This window comes from Engystomops pustulosus, chromosome 3, assembly GCF_040894005.1.
Source record: "Engystomops pustulosus chromosome 3, aEngPut4.maternal, whole genome shotgun sequence".
Taxonomy (NCBI): Eukaryota; Metazoa; Chordata; class Amphibia; order Anura; family Leptodactylidae; genus Engystomops; species Engystomops pustulosus.
The window spans coordinates 60,748,823-60,770,589 of record NC_092413.1 but is presented as its reverse complement, the minus strand read 5'-3'; the positions used below and the strand labels follow the sequence as shown (position 1 = coordinate 60,770,589).

At 42.4% G+C, this 21,767-nt stretch overlaps 1 protein-coding gene across 1 annotated transcript in view; it reads right to left on the bottom strand.

Annotated features, from left to right (window-relative positions):
* Positions 1 to 20,060, bottom strand: part of RAB32 (RAB32, member RAS oncogene family) — a 74,072-nt gene extending 54,012 nt beyond the window's left edge. The window contains exon 1 of the mRNA XM_072140922.1: positions 19,565 to 20,060. Coding sequence (XP_071997023.1) covers positions 19,565 to 19,808 — 244 coding nt within the window. The 5' untranslated portion in view covers positions 19,809 to 20,060. The remainder of the gene's footprint in view (positions 1 to 19,564) is intronic.
* Positions 20,061 to 21,767: the final 1,707 nt, after the last annotated feature.

Sequence of the window (21,767 nt, the reverse complement as noted above, 5' to 3'; positions counted from 1 at the left end):
TAGGCTTATACTCGAGTATATAAGGTAGTTGACAAAGTGCAAATAATAGAGTACAAGAGTGCATTAAAGAGATGACCTGTAGGTGTCATGATAAAGGAATTGACAAATATCATCTAAAAGTATTCAAGCTTCAGAGATGTTGGCTCAACACTTCTCTGCCTAGATGCATTCTCTACTTTTTGGCTCAGAGACAGTTTCACACTGAATTTGTTTGTCTGACAAGTTTTATACAATCTACTTAGTATGTGTTGAAACGCCTTGCAGGATATTTATTTGATCTGATCAGAATCCAAAAGACTGCTAAAGTTCTGCAATACCAACTGGTTAGAAGTACAATGCATGAAACATGCCCAAGTAAATATTTGCAAATTCCACAAATACACATAGGTTGCGATAAAAGAGCATTTTCTAAAATTTTTTGCCTTTTGTATATTATTCTGTAAGTGGTTGGACCAATTTTAAAGGACATTTCTCTTGCGGCCAGCTTGCGGGGGGATTATCCTCCGACGGAGTCAGGAGGTGCTCGGCTAGTGGAGGGGTGAGTGCTTCCGGATCATTTGCATAAACTTTAAAGTTTTTCGGTGTAGCAGACGTGCCGGAACGTGGCCGGAGGACTCCCCATTCACCCCTAAGGTAACGAGCATGCATTTGGTGACAGTCTACCACCGCCTAAATGTGGTGGTAGATGTCCTTTAAGTGTCATCACGATAAGTATAAGCAGTCTGATTGGAGTATGCCTTATTACAAGGTTCACCTGGAATATCTGCCTGGTATCGTGCTCCGCTATCAACAGCTATCCCTTAGACATGATAGTCGAAGAAGCCTTTTGGTGGGAAAGGGACAACCTATTTGACATCATACAAGTAAACAAATAGGTTTCAACCAACTATAATAAGTTCTACAAGCAAAATCATATTATGCAGCACAAAATTACATGTCGCACCTTAAAGCAAACCCTCTGATCCTACAAAGGTCTTTTTGAAAAAACTCACTGACTTATTGGATTCAGCTTTATATCATGGAATTATTTCCAAAAATGAGCATCATTTCCTTTCTGTAAAGGACCCAGTTATTCCCACCTTCTACATGTTGCCTAAGGTCCACAAGTCCCTGACCAACCCACCAGGGAGACCCATCGTGTCAGGGATTGGTGGACTGGTAGAAAAACCTTGCATGTATATTGATTTTTTTCTGCAGCCCCTGGTTTTGGACCTTCCCTCATATATCCGGGATTCGGCGGATTTAATCTCAAAAGTCAAGCACCTCCGTATTCCAAACATGGCTTGGATCGTCACTCTTGATGTTGAAGCCCTTTACACGAATATAGCACATGGTGATGGTCTAGCAGCTGTGGCATATCAACTGGACCGAAAATCAACTGGAGATAGACGGCACGACTCATTCCTCTTGGATCTACTTGAGTACTTACTAAAACATAATTATTTTGTGTTTGATGGTGTCTTTTATAGACAGGTATCTGGAACGGCCATGGGGGCACGGTGTGCGCCCTCCTACGCCAACCTATTTTTAGGTTGGTGGGAGGACGCACAAGTGTACCCTAGGGAGGATCTTCGCCAACATGTATTTGGTTGGTACCGCTTTATTGACAAATGTGCTTCTGATTTGGGATGGACCCCTCTTTACCTGTCAAAACTTTGTGGAATCACTAAATCAAAATCCATGGAATATCATTCTAACGTCCCATTTTTCACAGATGTCTGCAGATTTCCTTGATCTCAAAGTGTCAGTATCGGATAACCAGCTAATAACCAACTTATTTCACAAGGAGACAGCTACTAATAGCCTACTTCACTTTGATAGCTTCCATCCTGGAGATTTGAAGACCGGAATCCCGGTTCATCCGTTTGAGGAGGAACTGTACCCGGGATACAGACTTTCGGGAAAATGCCGACGAATTGACCAAACGATTCAGGATGAGAGGGTATCCGAAAAGATCTTTATCAAGGGCATACACTCGAGCTTGGCGATCCAAGAGAGAAGAGCTGTTCCAACTAGGAGGACAGAAATCAGAACCGAAACCAGGTATTGTCACCACATTTAATAACCAGTGGCATGACTTGCATCATATTCTGCAGAAACATTGGAACATACTATTGGCAGAACAAAAACTTCAACGGGTGATAAGACACAAAACCAACTTTGATTGCAAGGAGAGCACAGAACCTCAAGGACAGACTCTCACAAAGTCACTTTAAACGACCAACGGTTCCAATTGGCACGGGTATGAGAATAAAAGGATCTTTCCCTTGTGGTGACTGTTCTGTCTGTCCCTTTATGCAGGTTTCTAAGAATCATCTAAATGTGCCCGGCCTCGACAAGGTTCCTTTACGCCACTATATTAACTGCAGATCTGTCATTTATGCACTCATCTGCCCTTGCCAAAAGCTCTACGTGGGTCAAACAACCCAACAACTGCGGAAGAGAATACATCAGCACTTGTCTACAATCAATAATGCGGAATCCAGCTTCTCACAGGGGAAGACCCTGTCGACTGTTGCGATGCATTTTCGAACACATCATTCAGGTAGGACACAGGGACTCAAAGTGGTGGCCCTGGACATGATTCGTCCCTCTATCCGGGGTGGCAACCTGGTACCTGAACTCTTATGCAGAGAAGCTAGATGGATTTTCAGATTGGGTAGTCTGGCCCCTCGGGGCATTAATGAAGACCTTCTCTTTACAGGCTTTTATAAGCAGAAATAGAACGTCAACTTCTCGATACATCTGCCAATAGAAGCCTGGTAAATATGTTATATTGGTTATGCATTACACTTAATGTTTTCGGGTGTATAGTGGAGGTCCCTTCCTGCCCTAATTGATTTTTAATAAAAAAAAAATTTTTATATTGTTTGCTTTTTCACATCACGATTTTTCATATCACGGTTGATAAATACTCATTACTTTGGTGTTCACATTTTTTTCACACTTCTTGGGACCATCAGGTCGCTCTTAACTAGCACTTTAGTCTATTCTCATACTACACGGGCTTTAGGATTATCTTGGAGCACTTTTGTCATCTCTCTGCATACACATTTATATCTTTTGGGGACACAGGAGATACTCTTGGTTTAGGACTTTTATCTATACTTTTATTTCTCATTTTTTTTTCTCCCCTTGTTTCTGCATAACCCTGTGATTGTATCTGATCTATTTCTGCTCTATTTCTCTTTTTTAGAGAAACAGAACCCCTTAATTTTTATCTCTTTAGGATCAATACTCAGTCTAACAGACCTTGCACCTTGGACCCGTAGAATTGTTCATCTGTCTTTTACATCATCCTAATGGAACTTCATCGGAATTCGAATAACTCAAGATGCGCGACCCTTCTGTTCGTTTGCTCTGTTCCCTTTTACCACCTTCGACAGAATTGGTCTGATGTCTGTCTCCGTGGCCCTTGATCTAATTTGAAAGAATTACTGTTCTCTTGAAATTTTGAAATGGACTTCAAGTGGATTAATTATTGCACACTTGTGTTACTATTATATGAAAGAAATGTTTTGACTTGTCTGTACCAACTACGTTATTTACTATTTGTTATTACGTGCCAGGTGTGACGGCTATGGCATTATGGCAGTGGGGGTCCCCACAGGCGGTACCCGAATGAGTGTCCGCTCTGTACTTATAGGTAAATGTGATAAACATGTAACATCAACATTTTTACCAATATGCGCCATGTCTTTTATGTGCACTATTTATGCTTCGCCTATTTAGAACTTCACATGCGTATTATGTAGTCAGAACTACACATGCATGTTTTGGTTAGTGCAAATCTTGTATACATGTGCTTGTATGCGCTGATCAGTGGGAATCCTTTTTGATATGTGTTGGATAGGCCATATTTTATCTGCATGCGCCGGTTAGTGAGAACTTTCTATATATGCGCCGTACAATGAGAACTCGAGTTGTAGGTACTGTTTAGTGTAAAACTTGCACTTATGCGCCGAATAGCGAGTACTCTGTATCCATGCGACATATGGCAAGACCTCATGTCTCCTTGTATCGCAAACTTTATGTTTACGTGTCGCACTGTGAATATACTGCATTTATATAACATATAATCTCAGCACCTATGCGTCATATATTGAGCATTACACTCGTCTGTACCAGATAATAATGTTTCGCATTTTATGGTGATAGTTAATGATAATTGGATATTTCACCCTTTCTAAATATTCCTTTTTCCTCTGCTCCCCACTTCTTCCCTTCACCCTCTTTTTTCACATTTATATTAATATATATCATGTATCTTTGATTGTAATACTGTACACTACTGAATAAATTAATCTAATTTCATATGTAACATGGGGATGGGCTTTTGATTACTCTGTTCTTTGCTTATGTCAATTATTATGACGGTATCTATAGGATTTGATGTATCTTTTTCTGGCTGGCAGAATCAGTCGAGGTACTGTTCGACTGTGACATTATCATACTTCACCATCAAATGGGTATAATGGGCTCACTGGTTTATCGATCTCCGTAGTAACGATGCATGCGCCCCACTGGCTCTGCACTTCCGGGCCCTCCAACACAAGGGTTTGTACTGTGCGACTGATTTTTTTGAACGTGCGCCTAAATGTGAATTAGGCGTCTTCTATACAGCGCTCTTAAAGTGTGCGCATAAAAATTATTTTTTGGCGCTGTTGTGTCGCATGCGCATACCTAATTACGACATCTGACACTTCCGGTGCAGTAACCGGATGTGGACTGAGCAGCCCGCAGGTAAGGGGACTCCCACTGCTGATATAAAAGCCGCCACACCGATTGCTCTCCCCTGATGAAGTCAACTTAGGTGACGGAACGCGTGGGGCATCACGACCCCCTGGCTGTTTCTGGTGTTGTGTCCGGTAAACTACTATGGTTTTGCTTATATATGGGCTATATGCAGCGCCTTATACCTTACAACTATTGCTATGTAGGAAAGTTTACTGTACCATTGTGTTAATATGCACTTTATGTAGCTGATTCCTTTGGGAGCTTTTACTGTATATACCTATCGACACCAGATACGATTTATTGTAGTCAGGTTGGTTTCCTTGGGATGATTCTACTTCTTTCATCCCATTGAGTCTTTTTGTGTTTGTGTACTTGTTACACGTTTTAAGTGTTTTTAACCCTTTCAGGACCTATGACGAAAATGCACGTCCAAGTCGGGTGCACGTTCCGGAACCGGGACGTGCATTTTCGTCATCCATTTAAATCATCACCGTGTGTAAACACACGGTGACAACACTGTGACATCGGCTGTCATAGACAGCCGAGTGTCACAGGCATCGGTGCAGGGACCAATCACAGCGCTCCCTGTCCGGCGATCGCTATGATTGGTCGGTGACGTCACACCGACCAATCATAGCTGTATCATGTGAGAGGAGGCTGGAATACAGCTCCGATCTCGTCATTTCAGTCAGAGTTGTGGATGAGATCGGAGCTGTGTCTGCTGAGCCTCCTCTCAGAACGAAACTTTGGTGCCCCACAGAGTTCGATTAACTCCTTAGTGTGCCCCCTCATATTCACCAGCTCTTCCAGTGTCCAGTGATACCGTGATTGCTCCTGTCACAGACCAGCGTCCATATAGTGTCCAGTGATAATACCGTGATTGCGCCTGTCGGTGACCTGTGTCCAGAGGTCGCGATAACGCCTCTGCAAGCGTCATAGACGCGTTTAAAGGCTGATCTACTCCCCCAAAAGATCACCAAGCGTATAAGTACGCCTGGTGATTTTCCTGTCGGAATGTTAGCTGCCGCTTCCAAGCAGTGAGGGGCACCGGCTGCGATCCTGCAAAATATTCTCTGCAGGATCGCAGCGCTGAGTGTCTGGAGGCAGGACAGGGAGGGACTTTATGCTCACTGTCCGAGCCTCTCCCGCAGGGCGCCGAGCGATAGTTGAGGAGATGGAGGAGCCGAGCAGGGTGAGGGGGCGGGAGCCGAGCGATAGGCGAGAGATGGAGGAGCCGAGCGATAGGCGAGAGATGGAGGAGCCGAGCGATAGGCGAGAGATGGAGGAGCCGAGCGGGGGGTGGGGGAGGGTTATCTGTTACCAGGGCTGTGCTCCTGATCGGTGTACGATGGTGCACACAGCCAGTAACAGGATTGTGCTGTCTATGTGACAGCCCAATCGTGTACTGTGACAGGGGACTGATAATAATTGGCCCCCTGTCACAGCAGCCCCTGTATACAGTGAGAGGCTGCAGGAAAGGTGCTGTGCATCCTCTCTGCAGGTCTCTGTATATAAATCACTGATGACAGTGATCCAATGGGCTCTTACCATTAGATCATTGTTATCTGTGATCTATATTTGAGTATATTAAATGTTCCATTTCTAAATGTGCCCCTGTAAAAAAAAAAAAAAAAAGTTATGTTCCCAAACTCCAGAAAATAAATTAAATAAAAATTCAGCAGCATCAGCCCCAGACTGGTCTGGGGGCCGCCATCAGCCATAGTCCGCTCTGTAGACAATAAGGCTGCATTCACACAAACGTATGCCCGCCAGGCCGTGGCCGTGCAGACATGCGTTTAGGTCCATGGAGAGAAATGCATTGGGTAATGTCCTTTTCCCGTGTACAGAGCGGTATCGCTCCGTGCGGCCATTGCCTTCTACTGGGGACCTAAAAGCCGCAAACTTGCGGTTGTACATACGTCCCCCATATGGTGTGAATGTAGCCTAAGAGCGATGCAGGTTGTAAGCAGCCAAATGCATGGTAAACGGACTGAAAATGGAGGTTTAAAAACGGACATAAAACGCCATGTGTGACATCACCCAAGGGTGAGGTTATTACATACATTTTCAAACACATCACAACAGATCTGAGAAAAGATTTGCCCAATTGCATTGCTGTTAACATTTCGTTTACAAAACGCAATAGAATTGCGTTGATGCATGCGTTTTGTTAACACAATGTTGACTGCAATGTAATTATGCAAATCTCTTCTCAGCTGTTCTGATGTGTTTGAAAACGCCATGTGTGAACACACCACAAAAATGTTGTGCAGCACTTGTTTAATACATACTTGCTTTTTGAGGGCGAATTCACACGATGCGTTGCGTTTTTGACACATTCCAAAGGCTTGAACCTTGATCAGATGTTGAAGTAACATTGCGTTTGCTAAAACCCAATGTTACTTCAACATGTGAAGCTTTTGGAATGCGTCAAAAACGCATACAAAAGTGACTCAATGCATCGTGTGAATGCGCACTAAAGGGATTTTCCCAAGAATTCAAATTGGGCCCTATCCCATGAATATGGCCTAACTTGAATTTGTGGGAAAACCCTTTTAAGCACAGAAAACAGGAGCTGTAACTTTTTCCTTGTATTAATAGACGTCTCTTAACACTATATATACGCCTAGGAGTTATATATTTATTAATGAAAATTTCATACTCCTCCTCGGTTAAAAATACTCCTCAAAAATTGTGAGAGGAGTATTATTGCCCTTCTGGAAAAATGTTAGTGCGACCTCTGCCTGTGTCCATATAGTGTCCAGTGATACCGTGATTGCTCCTGTCACTGACCAGCGTCCATATAGTGTCCAGTAATAATACCGTGATTGCTCCTGTCACTGACCAGCGTCCATATAGTGTCCAGTAATAATACAGTGATTGCTCCTGTCACTGACCAGCGTCCATATAGTGTCCAGTGATACCGTGATTGCTCCTGTCAGTGACCTGCGTCCATATAGTGTCCAGTAATCATACAGTGATTGCTCCTGTCACTGACCAGTGTCCATGTAGTGTCCAGTGATACCATGATTGCTCCTGTCACTGACCAGCGTCCATATAGTGTCCAGTGATTGCCCCTGTCACTGACCAGCGTCCATATAGTGTCCAGTAATAATACTGTGATTGCTCCTGTCAGTGACCAGCATCCATATAGTGTCCAGTAATACCGTGATTGCTCCTGTCACTGACCAGCGTCCATATAGTGTCCAGTGATACTGTGATTGCTCCTGTCACTGACCAGCGTCCATATAGTGTCCAGTAATAATACAGTGATTGCTCCTGTCATTGACCAGCGTCCATATAGTGTCCAGTAATAATACTGTGATTGCTCCCGTCACTGACCAGCGTCCAGTGATACCGTGATTGCTCCTGTCACTGAATATTAGTTACTAGTTGTTGTTTGTTACCTAAAAGAAAAAAAGCTACAAAAGAATAAAATATAATAATTTTTTTTACAGCTATACAGTTGTAGTTCTAGGTATAGATATACACTTTGTGAATATGTCTCAAAGAATGGCACAGCAGATGTTTACTGCAGAGGAAGCCTATGCTATGATCTGTTCAGACACAGATCGCACAAGTGAAATTGATGATGAACTTTTCGTTCCTTCATCGTCATCTAGTGACAGCGATGAGCCACTAGCAATGCGCTCCAGACTGAGCGAAAGTCTCTAATGACTCAGACTGGCTGTCCGCAGAATCATATGTCCCACAAATTCCAGATTTTGTTTCTGTGTCCGGCGTTAAGATAGACACCACAGGTTATTGTGAGGCAGATTTTTTTAAGTTCTTCTTTTCAGAAGATTTAATAAATCTAATAGTCCAACAAACAAATGTGTACGCCGCTCAATTTTTGGCTACACACCCTGAATCACTTTATGTTCGTGATAACATGTGGAAGCCAGTTGACCAGGCAGAAATGCTAATATTTTGGGGCCTTCTTTTGAATATGGGCCTTGTAAAAAAGCCAACAATCAGATCATACTGGTCAACCGATGTATTGTACGACACCCCTATGTATTGGGACGTGATGCCGCGCAAACGCTTCGAGGCTATAATGCGCTACATTCATTACAGTGACAACTCATTATGTCCCCCAGCAAGTGACCCCAGCTATGATCGGCTATTTAAAATTAGGCCTCTCGTGAAGCATTTTAATTTAAAATTTGCAGAGGTATATATGCCTGAAAAAAATTTGGCAATTGACGAATCCCTGGTGTTGTTCAAGGGGAGATTAAAATTCAGACAATATCTCCCAAGCAAGAGAGCCAAATATGGCATGAAAGTTTATAAAGTCTGTGAAAGCAACAGTGGCTTTACTCGCCATTTTCGGGTATACGAGGGAAAAGATTCAAAAATTAATCCTCCTGAATGTCCCCCCAACCTTAATGTTAGCGGCCGAATAGTTTGGGACCTAATTCACCCACTGTTGGACAAGGGGTATCACTTGTTTGTTGATAATTTTTATACAAGTGTGCCCCTGTTTAGAGCCCTTTTCCAAAAAAATACTGTGGCTTGTGGCACCATCAGGAGGACGCAAAAAGGCCTTCCAAAGGCACTGGTCAATTTTAAATTAAAAGCCGGGGAATGCAAAGCTCTTTGCAATGATCATTTATTGCTGGTAAAATACAGAGATAAAAAGGATGTGCATGTGCTAACCACCATTCATGCTAATGAGAGCAGCCCTGTTCCTGTCCGTGGTAGAAATGCCACCACTTCAAAACCTCTCTGCATACAACAATATAATAAGAACATGGGAGGGGTAGACCTTGCGGATCAAATGCTGCAGCCCTACAGCACAGTTAGGAAGTCCAAGGTCTGGTACAAGAAACTGGCTATTAATCTGGTGCAAATGGCCCTGTACAATTCATTTGTCATTTACAAAAAGACCGGCCACCAGGGATCTTACCTGGACTACCAGGAAAAATAATAAAAAATTTAATTTTTGGAGACCTGGGTAGCGAAGCAAGGGCTACAACATCAAGTGATGCCAGCAGGATAGTTGCAGGACAGCACTTCCCATCCCAAGTCCCACCAACTGCAAAAAAGGCCCGTCCTCAAAAAAGATGCCGTGTCTGCTATAAAAATGGGATTAGGAAGGACACTGGTTATCAGTGCATGACATGCCATGACCAACCAGGGCTATGCATTCATGAATGTTTCCGCAAATACCATACCTCACTAGAATATAAATTTTTTTTATTTAGTCATTCAGAAATGTCCACATATTTATGCCGTGCCCCCACTTCACATTTATTGGCCACTTCAAAATTAAAATTCTCATTATACCTCTAGATGAATATTATGCGGATTGTAAAAATTGGGTTCCATTTCCTTACTCAAAACTCACAAAAGTAACTAGGTTGGGAATATAAGGTTTCCACACTGATGTGACTTCTGAAGGGATTCTATAATTCACTTGCTCAATTCCTCTGCCAGGAAGATGGGACCTGTAATTCATTGCAGCCTGAATTGTGGCCAGAAAAGCTAAAATGCGCTCCTTCCATTGTAGGCCCTGCCAATTGTCCAAAAAGCAGATAATGGCCATGTTGAGTGCATTTTTCATCATGGAAGACACTAAAATATTAAATCTGGGAACCATTTTTGTCATTCTCTTTATTTTGAGCCAAAATAAACTGTCCCAAATGTGAGATATCGCTGAAAATAATGAAAATTTTTAATTTTCCTATTTGCTTTGCATTAATTCTGAAAAAAATGGTAAGGTCTAAATACATGATAATCCCATATATATGGACCAAAAATGGTGCAGTATCCAAAACGGGATCACTTCTGGGGGATTTCTGTGATCTTCATTGCCAAATTTCTCTTCTAATGGTGGATAGGGTCTAGAATTGGTTGCAGCCTGAATTGTTACCAGAAAAGTTCAAATGCGCTCCCTCCATTGTAGGCCCTGCCAATTGTCCAAAAAGCAGATGATGGCCATGTTGAGTGCATTTTTCGGCACAGAAGGAACAGTGAAATACAATTTGAAGACCATTTTCTCAGTTTCCTTTACTGCATGTGACATATTGTGATTAATTATAGGAGAAAATTGCATTTTTAACCAAAAATTGCCAATTTTTGCAAGTTTTAAAAAGTAAGAATAAATCATATGAATTTAATTTTATCACTAAATGATAAATCAACATGTTACAAAAAAAGACCCCACCAGAATGATTTGGATATGTTAAAATGTTGCAGAGTTATTCCATAAAGTATCCACATACTCCAGATTTTCAAAATCTTGCAAGGTCCTTAAGGTGCAATCACCAGGGGTCCTTAAGGGGTTAAACTAGTCAGTGTTTGTCAAAATATTTAGTATGTGTAAATAAAGTTTGATACTTTGCTTATAGTTTGGTTGTCTTGACATGCTCTTTTCTTGTACACATTTGCACCTTAAAGCAAACCTGTCATCATGAATGTTGTTTTTAGCTGCTGACAGGTTCCAATAGTTTATTCTTTGCCCATTTTAAAAATGCCTTTACCAGCATCCTGAATATGTCCAGTGGTGCAGAGACTTTATCATAAGCTGAGACACAAGCCTCAGCTTATGATAAATGTTCCCCATGTACACACTCATCCAACTCCCTCCACTCCTCCCCCCTTTCAGTCATGTGCACTAAACAGGCAGGGGATAGAGGGATGGTGTGGAGGTTGGGGAAAAAAAATGCATGAGGAGAAACACATATTGAGTATAGCATAGACTATTGGAACTGGTCACTAGCTAAAAATGACATTACTGGTGACAGGTTTGCTTACTGGTGACACCGAAATACTGGTGTGTGCCCCTCTGGCAGGATTTGCTCTTCTTTAAGCTTCCTATGCCCTGGCTTTTAAGAGAGGAGAAAAAAAAAACAACCTTTAAATTTGTGCATATTAACACCTATAGAGTATGGAGCCTCTCAGTCTCATTTGCATACTTTTGAAAAGCCTTTTTTGTAAAAAACCAGGGCATAAGAAGCTAGAAGAAGAGCATATTCTTCTAGAGGGTGCACACATCAGCATGTAATTGTACTTGGTTTACAATCCTTCATCCTGGTGGTAGATGTCTTTTAAGTACAGACCTCTTTCGTACGTACCCCAAGGACTGCATAAAATGAAAAACCAGGTAAGATGCGGGTGCACACCATCATAGGAACTCCAACTATTCTTTCACTGAGCTGTGAACTGTCCAGGTGTACCTGCAACTGGCTCCCTCTCTTTAACCCCTTACCGTCACATGATGTATAAATACGTCACACAACAGCTGCAGGAGTATGAAGAGGGCGCACGGGCTAAGCCCTCTCCATATAAGGTGGGTGTGTGCTGTGATATGCTCAACCAGTTCTAGCCGGTGTAAACCATTTGATAGCCACCACCAAAACTGCCAGCTGCGGTATAAAGCCTTATTTTACTCGTGATGTCAACAGGGAGCAATGATCTGTTTCCATGACAGCCTCGGGTCTTTGAAAGACCCGAGGCTGTATGTTTTCTGGCCATTTTTTACAATGTGCCAATGGCACATTGTAGTAAATGATCAGTAAAATCCATATATACTGCCATACTATACCTATGACAATATATGGTAGTATCAGACAACCCAAGGTTACCCCATGCGTTTAATCCTGTTATGCAAAATGGCAACCAAATGTCCAAAATGCCACTTTTCCCCATATTTTGCAACATATAAAAATGTATTAATCTGATCAAAAGGCCATACAGTTCTCAAAATGGTAGCAATAAAAACATTTTCTCATCTCGCAAAAAAATTGACATATCACACAGCCCTGTACACCAAAGTATGAAAAAGTTATAAGTACCAAAAGAGGGCAAAATTATTATTTTTTCCTTTGGTACAGAAGGTTTTTAAATTTATTAGAACACATGAAAACCTATATAAATTTAGTATTCCCGTGTTCACACCAACCAAAATATTTACGGAGACATGTCATTTGGGGCACACAGCTGTAAAAACCAGGGCCACGTGGAATATTAAATACCATCACTGCAAAGTGCAATTTGTTACACAGAAAACAAGCCTTCATACAGCTCCTTACACGGAAAAATAAAAAAGTTAAGGGTTTTTGAATGTGGGGAGTGAAAAATGAAAATGCAGAATTGAAAAAGGCCCTTGTTTTTAAAGGGGTTATTATTAGATAAAAGTTTTGACTAAAAATAAATTCATCAAGCAATCACAGTGAACTTAAAGGAAACCTACCACTTGAAGTGGCAGGTATAAGGGGGAACTACCGAGCACTGCCGGAGCTTAGTTTTGTTAGTGTTTTAAACCGCAGTATCGCGGTTTAAAACACTTTTTAAACTTTATGGCCGAAGCTGCTTCGGCGCAGGGAGGTACGCGCTCGGCGCACCATGCGCGCGGCTCTCCTTCACTTCCTATGTAGCCGCGTGCACGTGCTCGGTAGTTCCCCCTTATACCTGCCACTTCAAGTGGTAGGTTTCCTTTAAAGTAACAGGGTTATCTCCATCAAGGACAGGAACCTTCTTATAACTGGTGGGGGTCGGATCAGTTAAACCCCAACCGAAGAACCTGTTGATAACACTGAAACTTTGTCCAACCACTTTAAAAAGTCATTTTTATCCCATAGCGATGGCATTTCGCTTGGGTCCATCACTTTATGATTAGTGGCAAATTCAAAGACTTAACAGCAGAGTTATGATTTCATTTCTTAAACTCTACAGACCTCAGCTTTATAAAAATTCATTACTGGAAATAGGGTTACCCCCAATAGGGTAAACCACCAATCCCTCAGACTGGAGGATCAGCTAGCACTTTATATTGGCTCTGCCTAATAATGATAGCACCACCAAGCAAAATTAAAGGTGGTTGCCTGTACATAAAAACAGATTTAAAGCAGATAATGCAATAGATATCTAGACATGTCACCCCCATCACCAGTTTAGGGGACTGAGTTCTGCCTTGCTGGGAGTCTCAAACTCATTGGGGTAGATTTATAAGGGCTTATACACCAGTTTTATGCCACACATATCAGGAGAGACCCCTCTACACATAGCTGATATTAATTATTTTGCACGTTTAGTTTAACCCCTTATCACCGACACTAGTTTTCAGCTCAATGACCAGACTCGATTTTTCAAATCTGACATGTCTCACGATAATTGGTTATAACTTCGGAACGCTTTAACATATCCCGGTGATTTTGAGAATGTTTTCTCGTGACACATTGTACTTCATGTTAGTTATAAAATTTAAGTGATACGTTTTGCGATTCGTTCTGAAAAAAAGTGAAAATTTGGCAAAAGTTTGTAAAAATTCTTCATTTTCCAAGTTTGAAATGTTCTGCTTTCCAGACAGGAAGTAAAACTACCCAAAAAGCTTGATAATTAACATTTATGGAATGTCTGCTTTATGTTGGGATGATATTTTATGCATCCTCTCACTTTTCTAGGATGTTATGAGGCGCAGAACTTTAGGTGCGATTTTTCTCATTTTCATGAAAATTGCCAAAACTCACATTTTGGAGGGAAAACTCAGCTTCCAAGTGACTTTGTAAGGCCTAAATAATATTAAAACCCCATAAATAACCCCACTATAGAAACTAACCCCTCAACGTATGTAAAACAACTTCTATTAAGTCCATTAACCCTTTAAGTGTTTCACATGGGTTAAAACAATATGGTCCTGCGATTTAGAAACTATGGAATTTTTTTGGAAAATACATTCATTTAGGCCAAACTGACAGTTTCAGAATAAATTAAATGATGAAACGCACGGCAACGTTTGATGCCCAATTCCTCCCGAGTGTACTGATACCCCATATGTGGTGGTAAACTTCTGTACGGGCGCACGGCCAAGTATAGAATGAATGGAGGCGCCATTCACTGCAGATTTGTATTGTCACATTGTACAACCTATAAATTTTTAGTTTTTTTGGTAATGCAAACATATGAGGGCTTATTTTTTACGGGAGGAGATGCAATGTATAGATAATTCATTTTGGGGGTCTATAGCTTATTCATGAGACTTTATTAACTATTTCATGGGGGACACAAACAAAATCATCAATTTTTATTTTGGATTTTTAGCACTTTTTTTCCCTCCTCTCTCCGTAACATAAAAATAATATTTTATCTTTATTCTCTGGTTCACTACGATTGCGGTGATACCTCATTTATATAGTTTTTCTTATCTTTGCTCAATTTTCCTGAGCAAAACCAATATTGGAGAAAATCGCATTGTTTTTACTATTGACAACTTTTTAGGGCCATAACTTCTGTATTTTTCTGCTGTCAGACCTCGTTGAGGGCTTATTTTTTGTGAAAAGAGTTGTTCTTTTCAGGCGTATCATATTAGGGAACGTAACTTTTTTTGATCACTTTTTAGAACATTTTTTGTGATGGTGTTTGATGAAAAATTGTATATTACTGGAAGTTTTTCGAGTTTTTTTTTTTTTACGTCGTTCACCGAGCGGGTTCAAGATTGATTTAGATTTATTGTACAGATTGATACAGACGCGGTGATACCAAATATGTACATTTTTCGTGTGTTTTATATACTTTATTTGCATTTTATGTGTAACTGCGGAGATTATGGGACTTTTATTTTATTTATTTAATTATATAATAAAATGATTTCATTTTTTTTTTTTTTCTTCACTTTTTTACATTTTCTACTTCTTGGCTTGAATAAGCGATCGTCCAATCGCTTATTCAAGCCTTTACACTGCAATACACTTGTATTGCAGTGTATAGTGAAAGTAACTGAGCATGCACAGCCAGGAAGGCAGAACCCGGTGGGTAGAGGAGCTGGAAGCCCCGGGTCACTCGTCGGAACCCGGGGCTTTGGCAGGAGGGAATCGGATCCCCCGGTAAGCACACCGGGGGGTCCGATCCATGCGGGACACGCTTACACGCCGCGGTCATGCTTGACCGCGGCGTGTAAGGGGTTAAAAACCCGGGATCGGAATTTTTCCGATCCCGGGTGTTAGTGCCGGGTCTGGTCTGTGATGTCCCGAAATCTTCTGACGCGCCGCTGTAGAAAGGCGTACGCGTCAGAAGGAGTACCCTTATTGACCGCCGTAAAAAGCCGATACGGCGGTCATTAAGGGGTTAAGGAATACTTCATTGCTTCATACAATACAAAATGTGACAGAAAAAAACTACACTTCCTAATGATTAAGATACTTATTTTTACTGGAATTTTCCACAGAGGGTAAATGTCACTAGCTCTGGAATCCACAATGCATATACACACCTAAATTCAATTTAATTTATGTGAAAGAATGTGATAGCATGTAGGTATAATTCCATTCACATGCAGAGTAAAAAAACAAAAAAAACACAAACCACACACACTGCAGATTGCCAGTCTTGTAGATTTATATCTGGGGCTCAAACCCCTAATCATTGTAAGGTGACTTTCAAATTAAATGAGTCGGTGTCCAGCGCTGGAATTTGACTAACTTGAAAGAAAAGACAAGACCTGTCCTTGCAGGAAGTTAGCAAACAAGACTGTTACTTTATTGTGGGACTGACACATTTATAGAAAACCATAAGGCACTTTACATAAGGCGTGTAAATAGAAAAGCAGCAACTATAATTGGGTGTTCTCACCCAGGAAATGTAATACTATTTGGTAACTTCACACAAAGGAGTCTAATACTATTGGCTACATGCAAATACTGAAACTTCCCAGGTGTTCGCCTGGATACCTTCCTCTAGGTAGTGCTAGTGAGCACTAAGTCTTTGTTTGCTTGCTGAGGAATGAAACCCACCCAAACTTCAGTTATCAGTACACAAAGTTATGTGAAATGGATACTGAATCTTTAAAATGTCCGACAATATAGAAAATGGCGTCTGAGTCCAGTGTAATATCTTTAACACCAGCATGCTGCGTGTTTATCATAACTAGAGATGATCAAACCTGAACTTCCCGCACCATGCGACTCAAAGATAATGCTCGATTGGTTGCCGAACTGCCAATATGGCATATTAACCTCTTGATGTGAGCTGATGCCGGTTCAGCTCAAGATCTGAGCCGAACCAGCATCGGGACACACAGGGTGGCGGCTATAACTAATAGCCGGCAACCCAGTATAACACCCACAGATGGAATGGGCTCCGATCGCGGGTGTTTAACTCATTGAATGCCATGGTCAGCGCGACCGTGGCATTTAACATGCCTTTGGGGGTCTTTCCCCCACGATGAACCCCCCGCCCAGTTTTCGGGGGGCGTCGATCATTGCTAAGGCAGTTCTGGGGTTCGATCAGGACCCCAGAGCTGCCTCTAGGCACTGCTTGAAAGATGGCGTCTATGACGTCATCTTAAAGGCACAGTGTCAGCCTATGCATGTGCATAGGCTGACACCCTGCAGCAATACATCAATATTGCAGAGTATTATCATGAACAAGCAATCAGATGATTGCTTGTTCAGGTCTCATGGAGGAAGTAGTTAAAAAAAAAAAAAAATGCCCATAAGCCCCATAACATATAAAAGAGACATTTAACACTAAAAAAAGTTCTAAATCATAACCCAAACACCACATATATATAGTATCACCGCCTCCGTAACAACCCGTAGAATAAAAGTCAATAATTATTGAACCCGCACGATGAACGCTGTTAAACAAAAATCCGCCAAAGATTATGATTTTTACCTATTGAAACCCACGAAAAATGCAATAAAAAGTTAAAAAAAACACATATGAATACTCCAGAATGATACTGTTGCAAAGTACATGTCCCGCAAAAATGTTATGCCACTTGGAAGACAGCGATGAAAAAATGATAGATTTATCCCCATATTAGGTTTTATTTGGCAAGTTTAGTAAAATGTAAGAAAAAATATTCAAGCCTGGTAACCTGGTACAGAATTGATGCTTTTCTACTCCTGACCTAAAAAAAAAGTTAGTAAATTTTCATAAATAGGGGATACCAACCCCAAATTGGTAACACTGGAAAAAGCATCTCATCCCGCAAAAAAAAAAAAGTGCCCACCAAAAGGGGCCGATGAGGAAACTAAAATCCTGGCAGCTGCAGGGTGCTCCTTCCCTCCTGCGCCTCGCTGTGCCCCCATAAAACAGGTAACGACCACATGTGTGTGTGTGTGTGTGGGGGGGGGGGGGGTCTCTGTACTTAATTAATACTGAATTAATTGGATAAAAAAAATTGTAAGCTGGGTTTTCTCGTTTTATCTTTTGGAAATGTGTACATTTTAGGGCTAAATGTATAACCAACACAATTTGACCATTCTAAATTTCACATCCATTTTGATGCGATTGCTATGAAGATCTCAAGGGGTTAACAATCTTCCTAAAAGCTGTTTCTGATAGTTTGAGGGGTGCAGATTGGCCAGGGCTGTTCTCTTGGCCAATCACAGACATAACTGATAACCAGGAACAGAAATTTCCAGATTGGCTGTTTAGAAACCAAACTGGCTATACTGTATGTCCTGGTTGTGCAGGGCACACCAAACCGAATGTGAAGTTCAGGTCTGCTCATCCCAAATAACCAAACCCCAACATATTGGTTATGGAATTTTAATGTACAGTCAGGACAAGACCCTCTAATCAAAGCTAACCATGGTGGTCAGCCGTATAGCCAATACAGCTGTAGACTGTGACAAGTAACACAATGGCCATTGAGGCCGTGTTCACATGATGAGTTGCATTTTTGACGCATTCCAAAGGCTTCACCCTTGATCACATGCTGAGGTTACATTGCATTTCCAGTGCACTTGCTATAACGCAATGTAATCTCAGCATGTGAGAACAGTTCGAGCCATTGAAATGCATCAGAAACGCTGCAAAAAACGTGTCACAGCGCATCGTTTGATCGTTGCCTCAGATGGGCGACTACCAAATAGCATGTTGTGTCCAGAGCATTGCTCTGCATGTTTATGGTAAACCTCAAACACTGGCTCAATGTTAAAGGAAACCTTCCACCACAAATCTACCTATAAAGGTAGATCGGGTGGTAGGTGAATCAATGGGACGTGAGGATAGCCCTTTTAAGGGCTAATCCTCACGTCCCCGCACTTTTTTGTAAACTTTTATTACTCGAATATGTTAATTTTGTTATGTGGCTACTTGGGCGTGGAGTAGCCGCATCTGAGATTACACGAGGCGGCTACTCCACGCCCCGGTAGCCACTTTACCCCTCCTACTCACCATGTTTGGCGCGCAGCTGCTCGTAGCTGCGCGCCCTCGTCCGCCGATCCTGCCGTCTGCGCATGCGCAGAACAGCAGGCCCGCGCCTGTGCAGCCCCGGCTTCGGAGCAGTGACCGCGCAGGCGCGGGCCTGCTGTTCTGCGCATGCGCAGACGGCAGGATCAGCGGACGAGGGCGCACAGCTACGAGCAGCTGCGCGCCGAACATGGTGAGTAGGAGGGGTAAAGTGGCTACCGGGGCGTGGAGTAGCCGCCTCGTGTAATCTCAGATGCGGCTACTCCACGCCCAAGTAGCCACATAACAAAATTAACATATTCGAGTAATAAAAGTTTACAAAAAAGTGCGGGGACGAGAGGATTAGCCCTTAAAAGGGCTATCCTCACGTCCCATTGATTCACCTACCACCCGATCTACCTTTATAGGTAGATTTGTGGTGGTAGGTGCCCTTTAATAGACTTTAGTACATGAATATTCTGGTTAGTAAAAAGTGGGTTCTAATCTTGGCAGACCACCCACTCCTAAAATGATGGGGACTAGCAATGAAGAATGAAGGGTTATTTAGCTCCTGACAATCCCTGATATATGACGGCACTAAAACGCATCCAATAATAGCCCTTTGTTCACACTGTTATGTCACTGCCTATGATGCCATCTCCAAGACCTGGAAAATGCGTTTGCATAGTAAACCTTGCCCACCTACCTGCAATGTCCCATAGCTGCAGTCTGACCAGGGTCTTGCTGTCCCAGTTGATAACTTTCAGGGCGAAATCCACACCTATGGTGGCCCTATAGTGCTGGGAGAAGAGCTGGTGCACGTAGCGCTTGATGATGCTCGTCTTTCCCACGCCCAGTTCTCCAATGACCAGCACCTTGAAGAGGTGCTCCCTGCGCTCGGGGGTCCCCGCGGCGGCACCAGGCTCCCCTCCGGCCGTCTCCCCAGCCATGTTACCACAGACTCGCTGAGAAAGCCTCGCTGTAAGCGGCCTCAGGCTGTGTGCAGACCTAAGCCCGCATCCCCTCACTCATAGGCAGCAGAAACTTCACAAGAAAACTTGACTTTTCTAAAACAAACTTTTTCTTTCCTCTTTTTCTCTCCTCCCAGTTATTGAAAGAACCAACCAGCTGACTGAGAGTCACAGGACAGGAAGCCCTGACCTCGCAGCCGCCTCAGGCTGCGGGCAGGGAGGAGCGGAGAGGGCGCGGTAAATACTGAGCAGTGGTTTATTACTACATGGCTGTGCAGCGCAGACTGGAGGAAGACTGGGATGGATCCAGTGCAGGTGACTGCTGTCTGAGACAATGATAAGTCCATATTCACACGAGCTGAAACCGCTTTTCATCCATCTGAATACCACTGCTGCAGCTATATTTGTTCTGTCATGTGTTTTAAAGTTTCTTCTAGTGTCCAAACGTAATCCATTTTTTTTTGTATAATTTTACACAGTATTTTTCAGGTTTTTGCATTAGTAGCAGTTAGGCTACATTCACTTCACATTTTTATCTTTACATTGTAAGGCCGCATTCACATGAACGTATGAGGGACGTATATACGGCCGCATGTTTGAGGCTGTATTTATGTCCCCCCGTAGGCGACTATAGCGCCCGGCTCGGTACAGTGAGCACAACAATCCTGTACTGTGCCGTGGCCGTAAAATAAGATAGATCATACTCTATCTACGGCCGCAAAATTGTCCGTTCGGCTCTATTTTCTATGGAGAGGGGAAGAGAGAGCAGTGCTCCTCTCCAACATGCCTGACACATGCCGGCACGCATTCATGTGAATTTTGCCTAAGGGTGAAGACACACATGGCGTTTTTAGGCCGTTTTTGGGCCGTTTTTAGTTAGTGCGTTTTCACATAGTTAAAAACGCATGCGTTTTTGACAGGTTTGAGCAATTATCTTAATTCAAACTGGTCAAAAACGCATGCGTTTTTCAAAAACGCATGCGTTTTTCACGATGTGAAAACGCACTAAAAACTAAAAACGGCCTAAAAACGCCATGTGTGTCTTCACCCTAAGGGTGATGCCACACATGGCGTTTTGAAATCGTTTTTGGTCCATTTTTAAGCACTCCGTAAAAAAACGCATCCGTTTCTAAAAACGCATGCGTATTTTGAAAATGCATCAGTTTTTGTCCGTTTTTATTGCGCCAATTCGGAAAAATCTATCAAAAACGTATGTGTTTAAAAAAAACACATGCGTTTTTAAAAGCCATGCACTGGCTTCTGGGGGGCTGACAACGGCAGTCAGAATCTGGTCTCGGGCCAGACTTCTGGTTGACAGTTCCCTGTCCTAGCAGAACAGCTCTGTACCTACAGGGGGATCTTATGATGTCACAGTGATTTTTCCTAGTAGAGGAGGCTGAGATGAATGAAAAGAAGCTGCAAGTTTACTGAAGCAATTATCCATACTTTGGTCCTGGGTCAATAGCAACTTGACATAATCTGGTCTATTTCCAGCTTCAACAAACAAGACCTAGTATACGGCCTCCGACAGTTCCCATACTCTAGCCTGGGGTTGGCAGCATCGGCTGCGGTGTTGGCCAGGGGCTGTAGCCATAATCCAGTCTGTGGTAGACTGGAGCTGACGGCAGAAGCCATGGTCTGGGGCGGTGATGGCAGCCATAATGTGGCTTTTTTTTTTTTTAAAGCACAAATCCTCTTTCATGTGTCAGATTCTCTCTGCTCTCAGCTACTTCCCTGGAGCTTGCACAGAAAAAAAGTGACCTCCCTAAGATGATACTAATACGGTCAGTTTTTTTTCACGCACGTATACACTTCAATGGCCGTTTTTTTCCCCTTAGATTTGCATCAAAGTAGAGCATGCTCTACTTTTGACGCATAACATTACAACACAGACACACAACAAATCTGTGTAAATCTGTTGAACAGCTATGTGTCAGA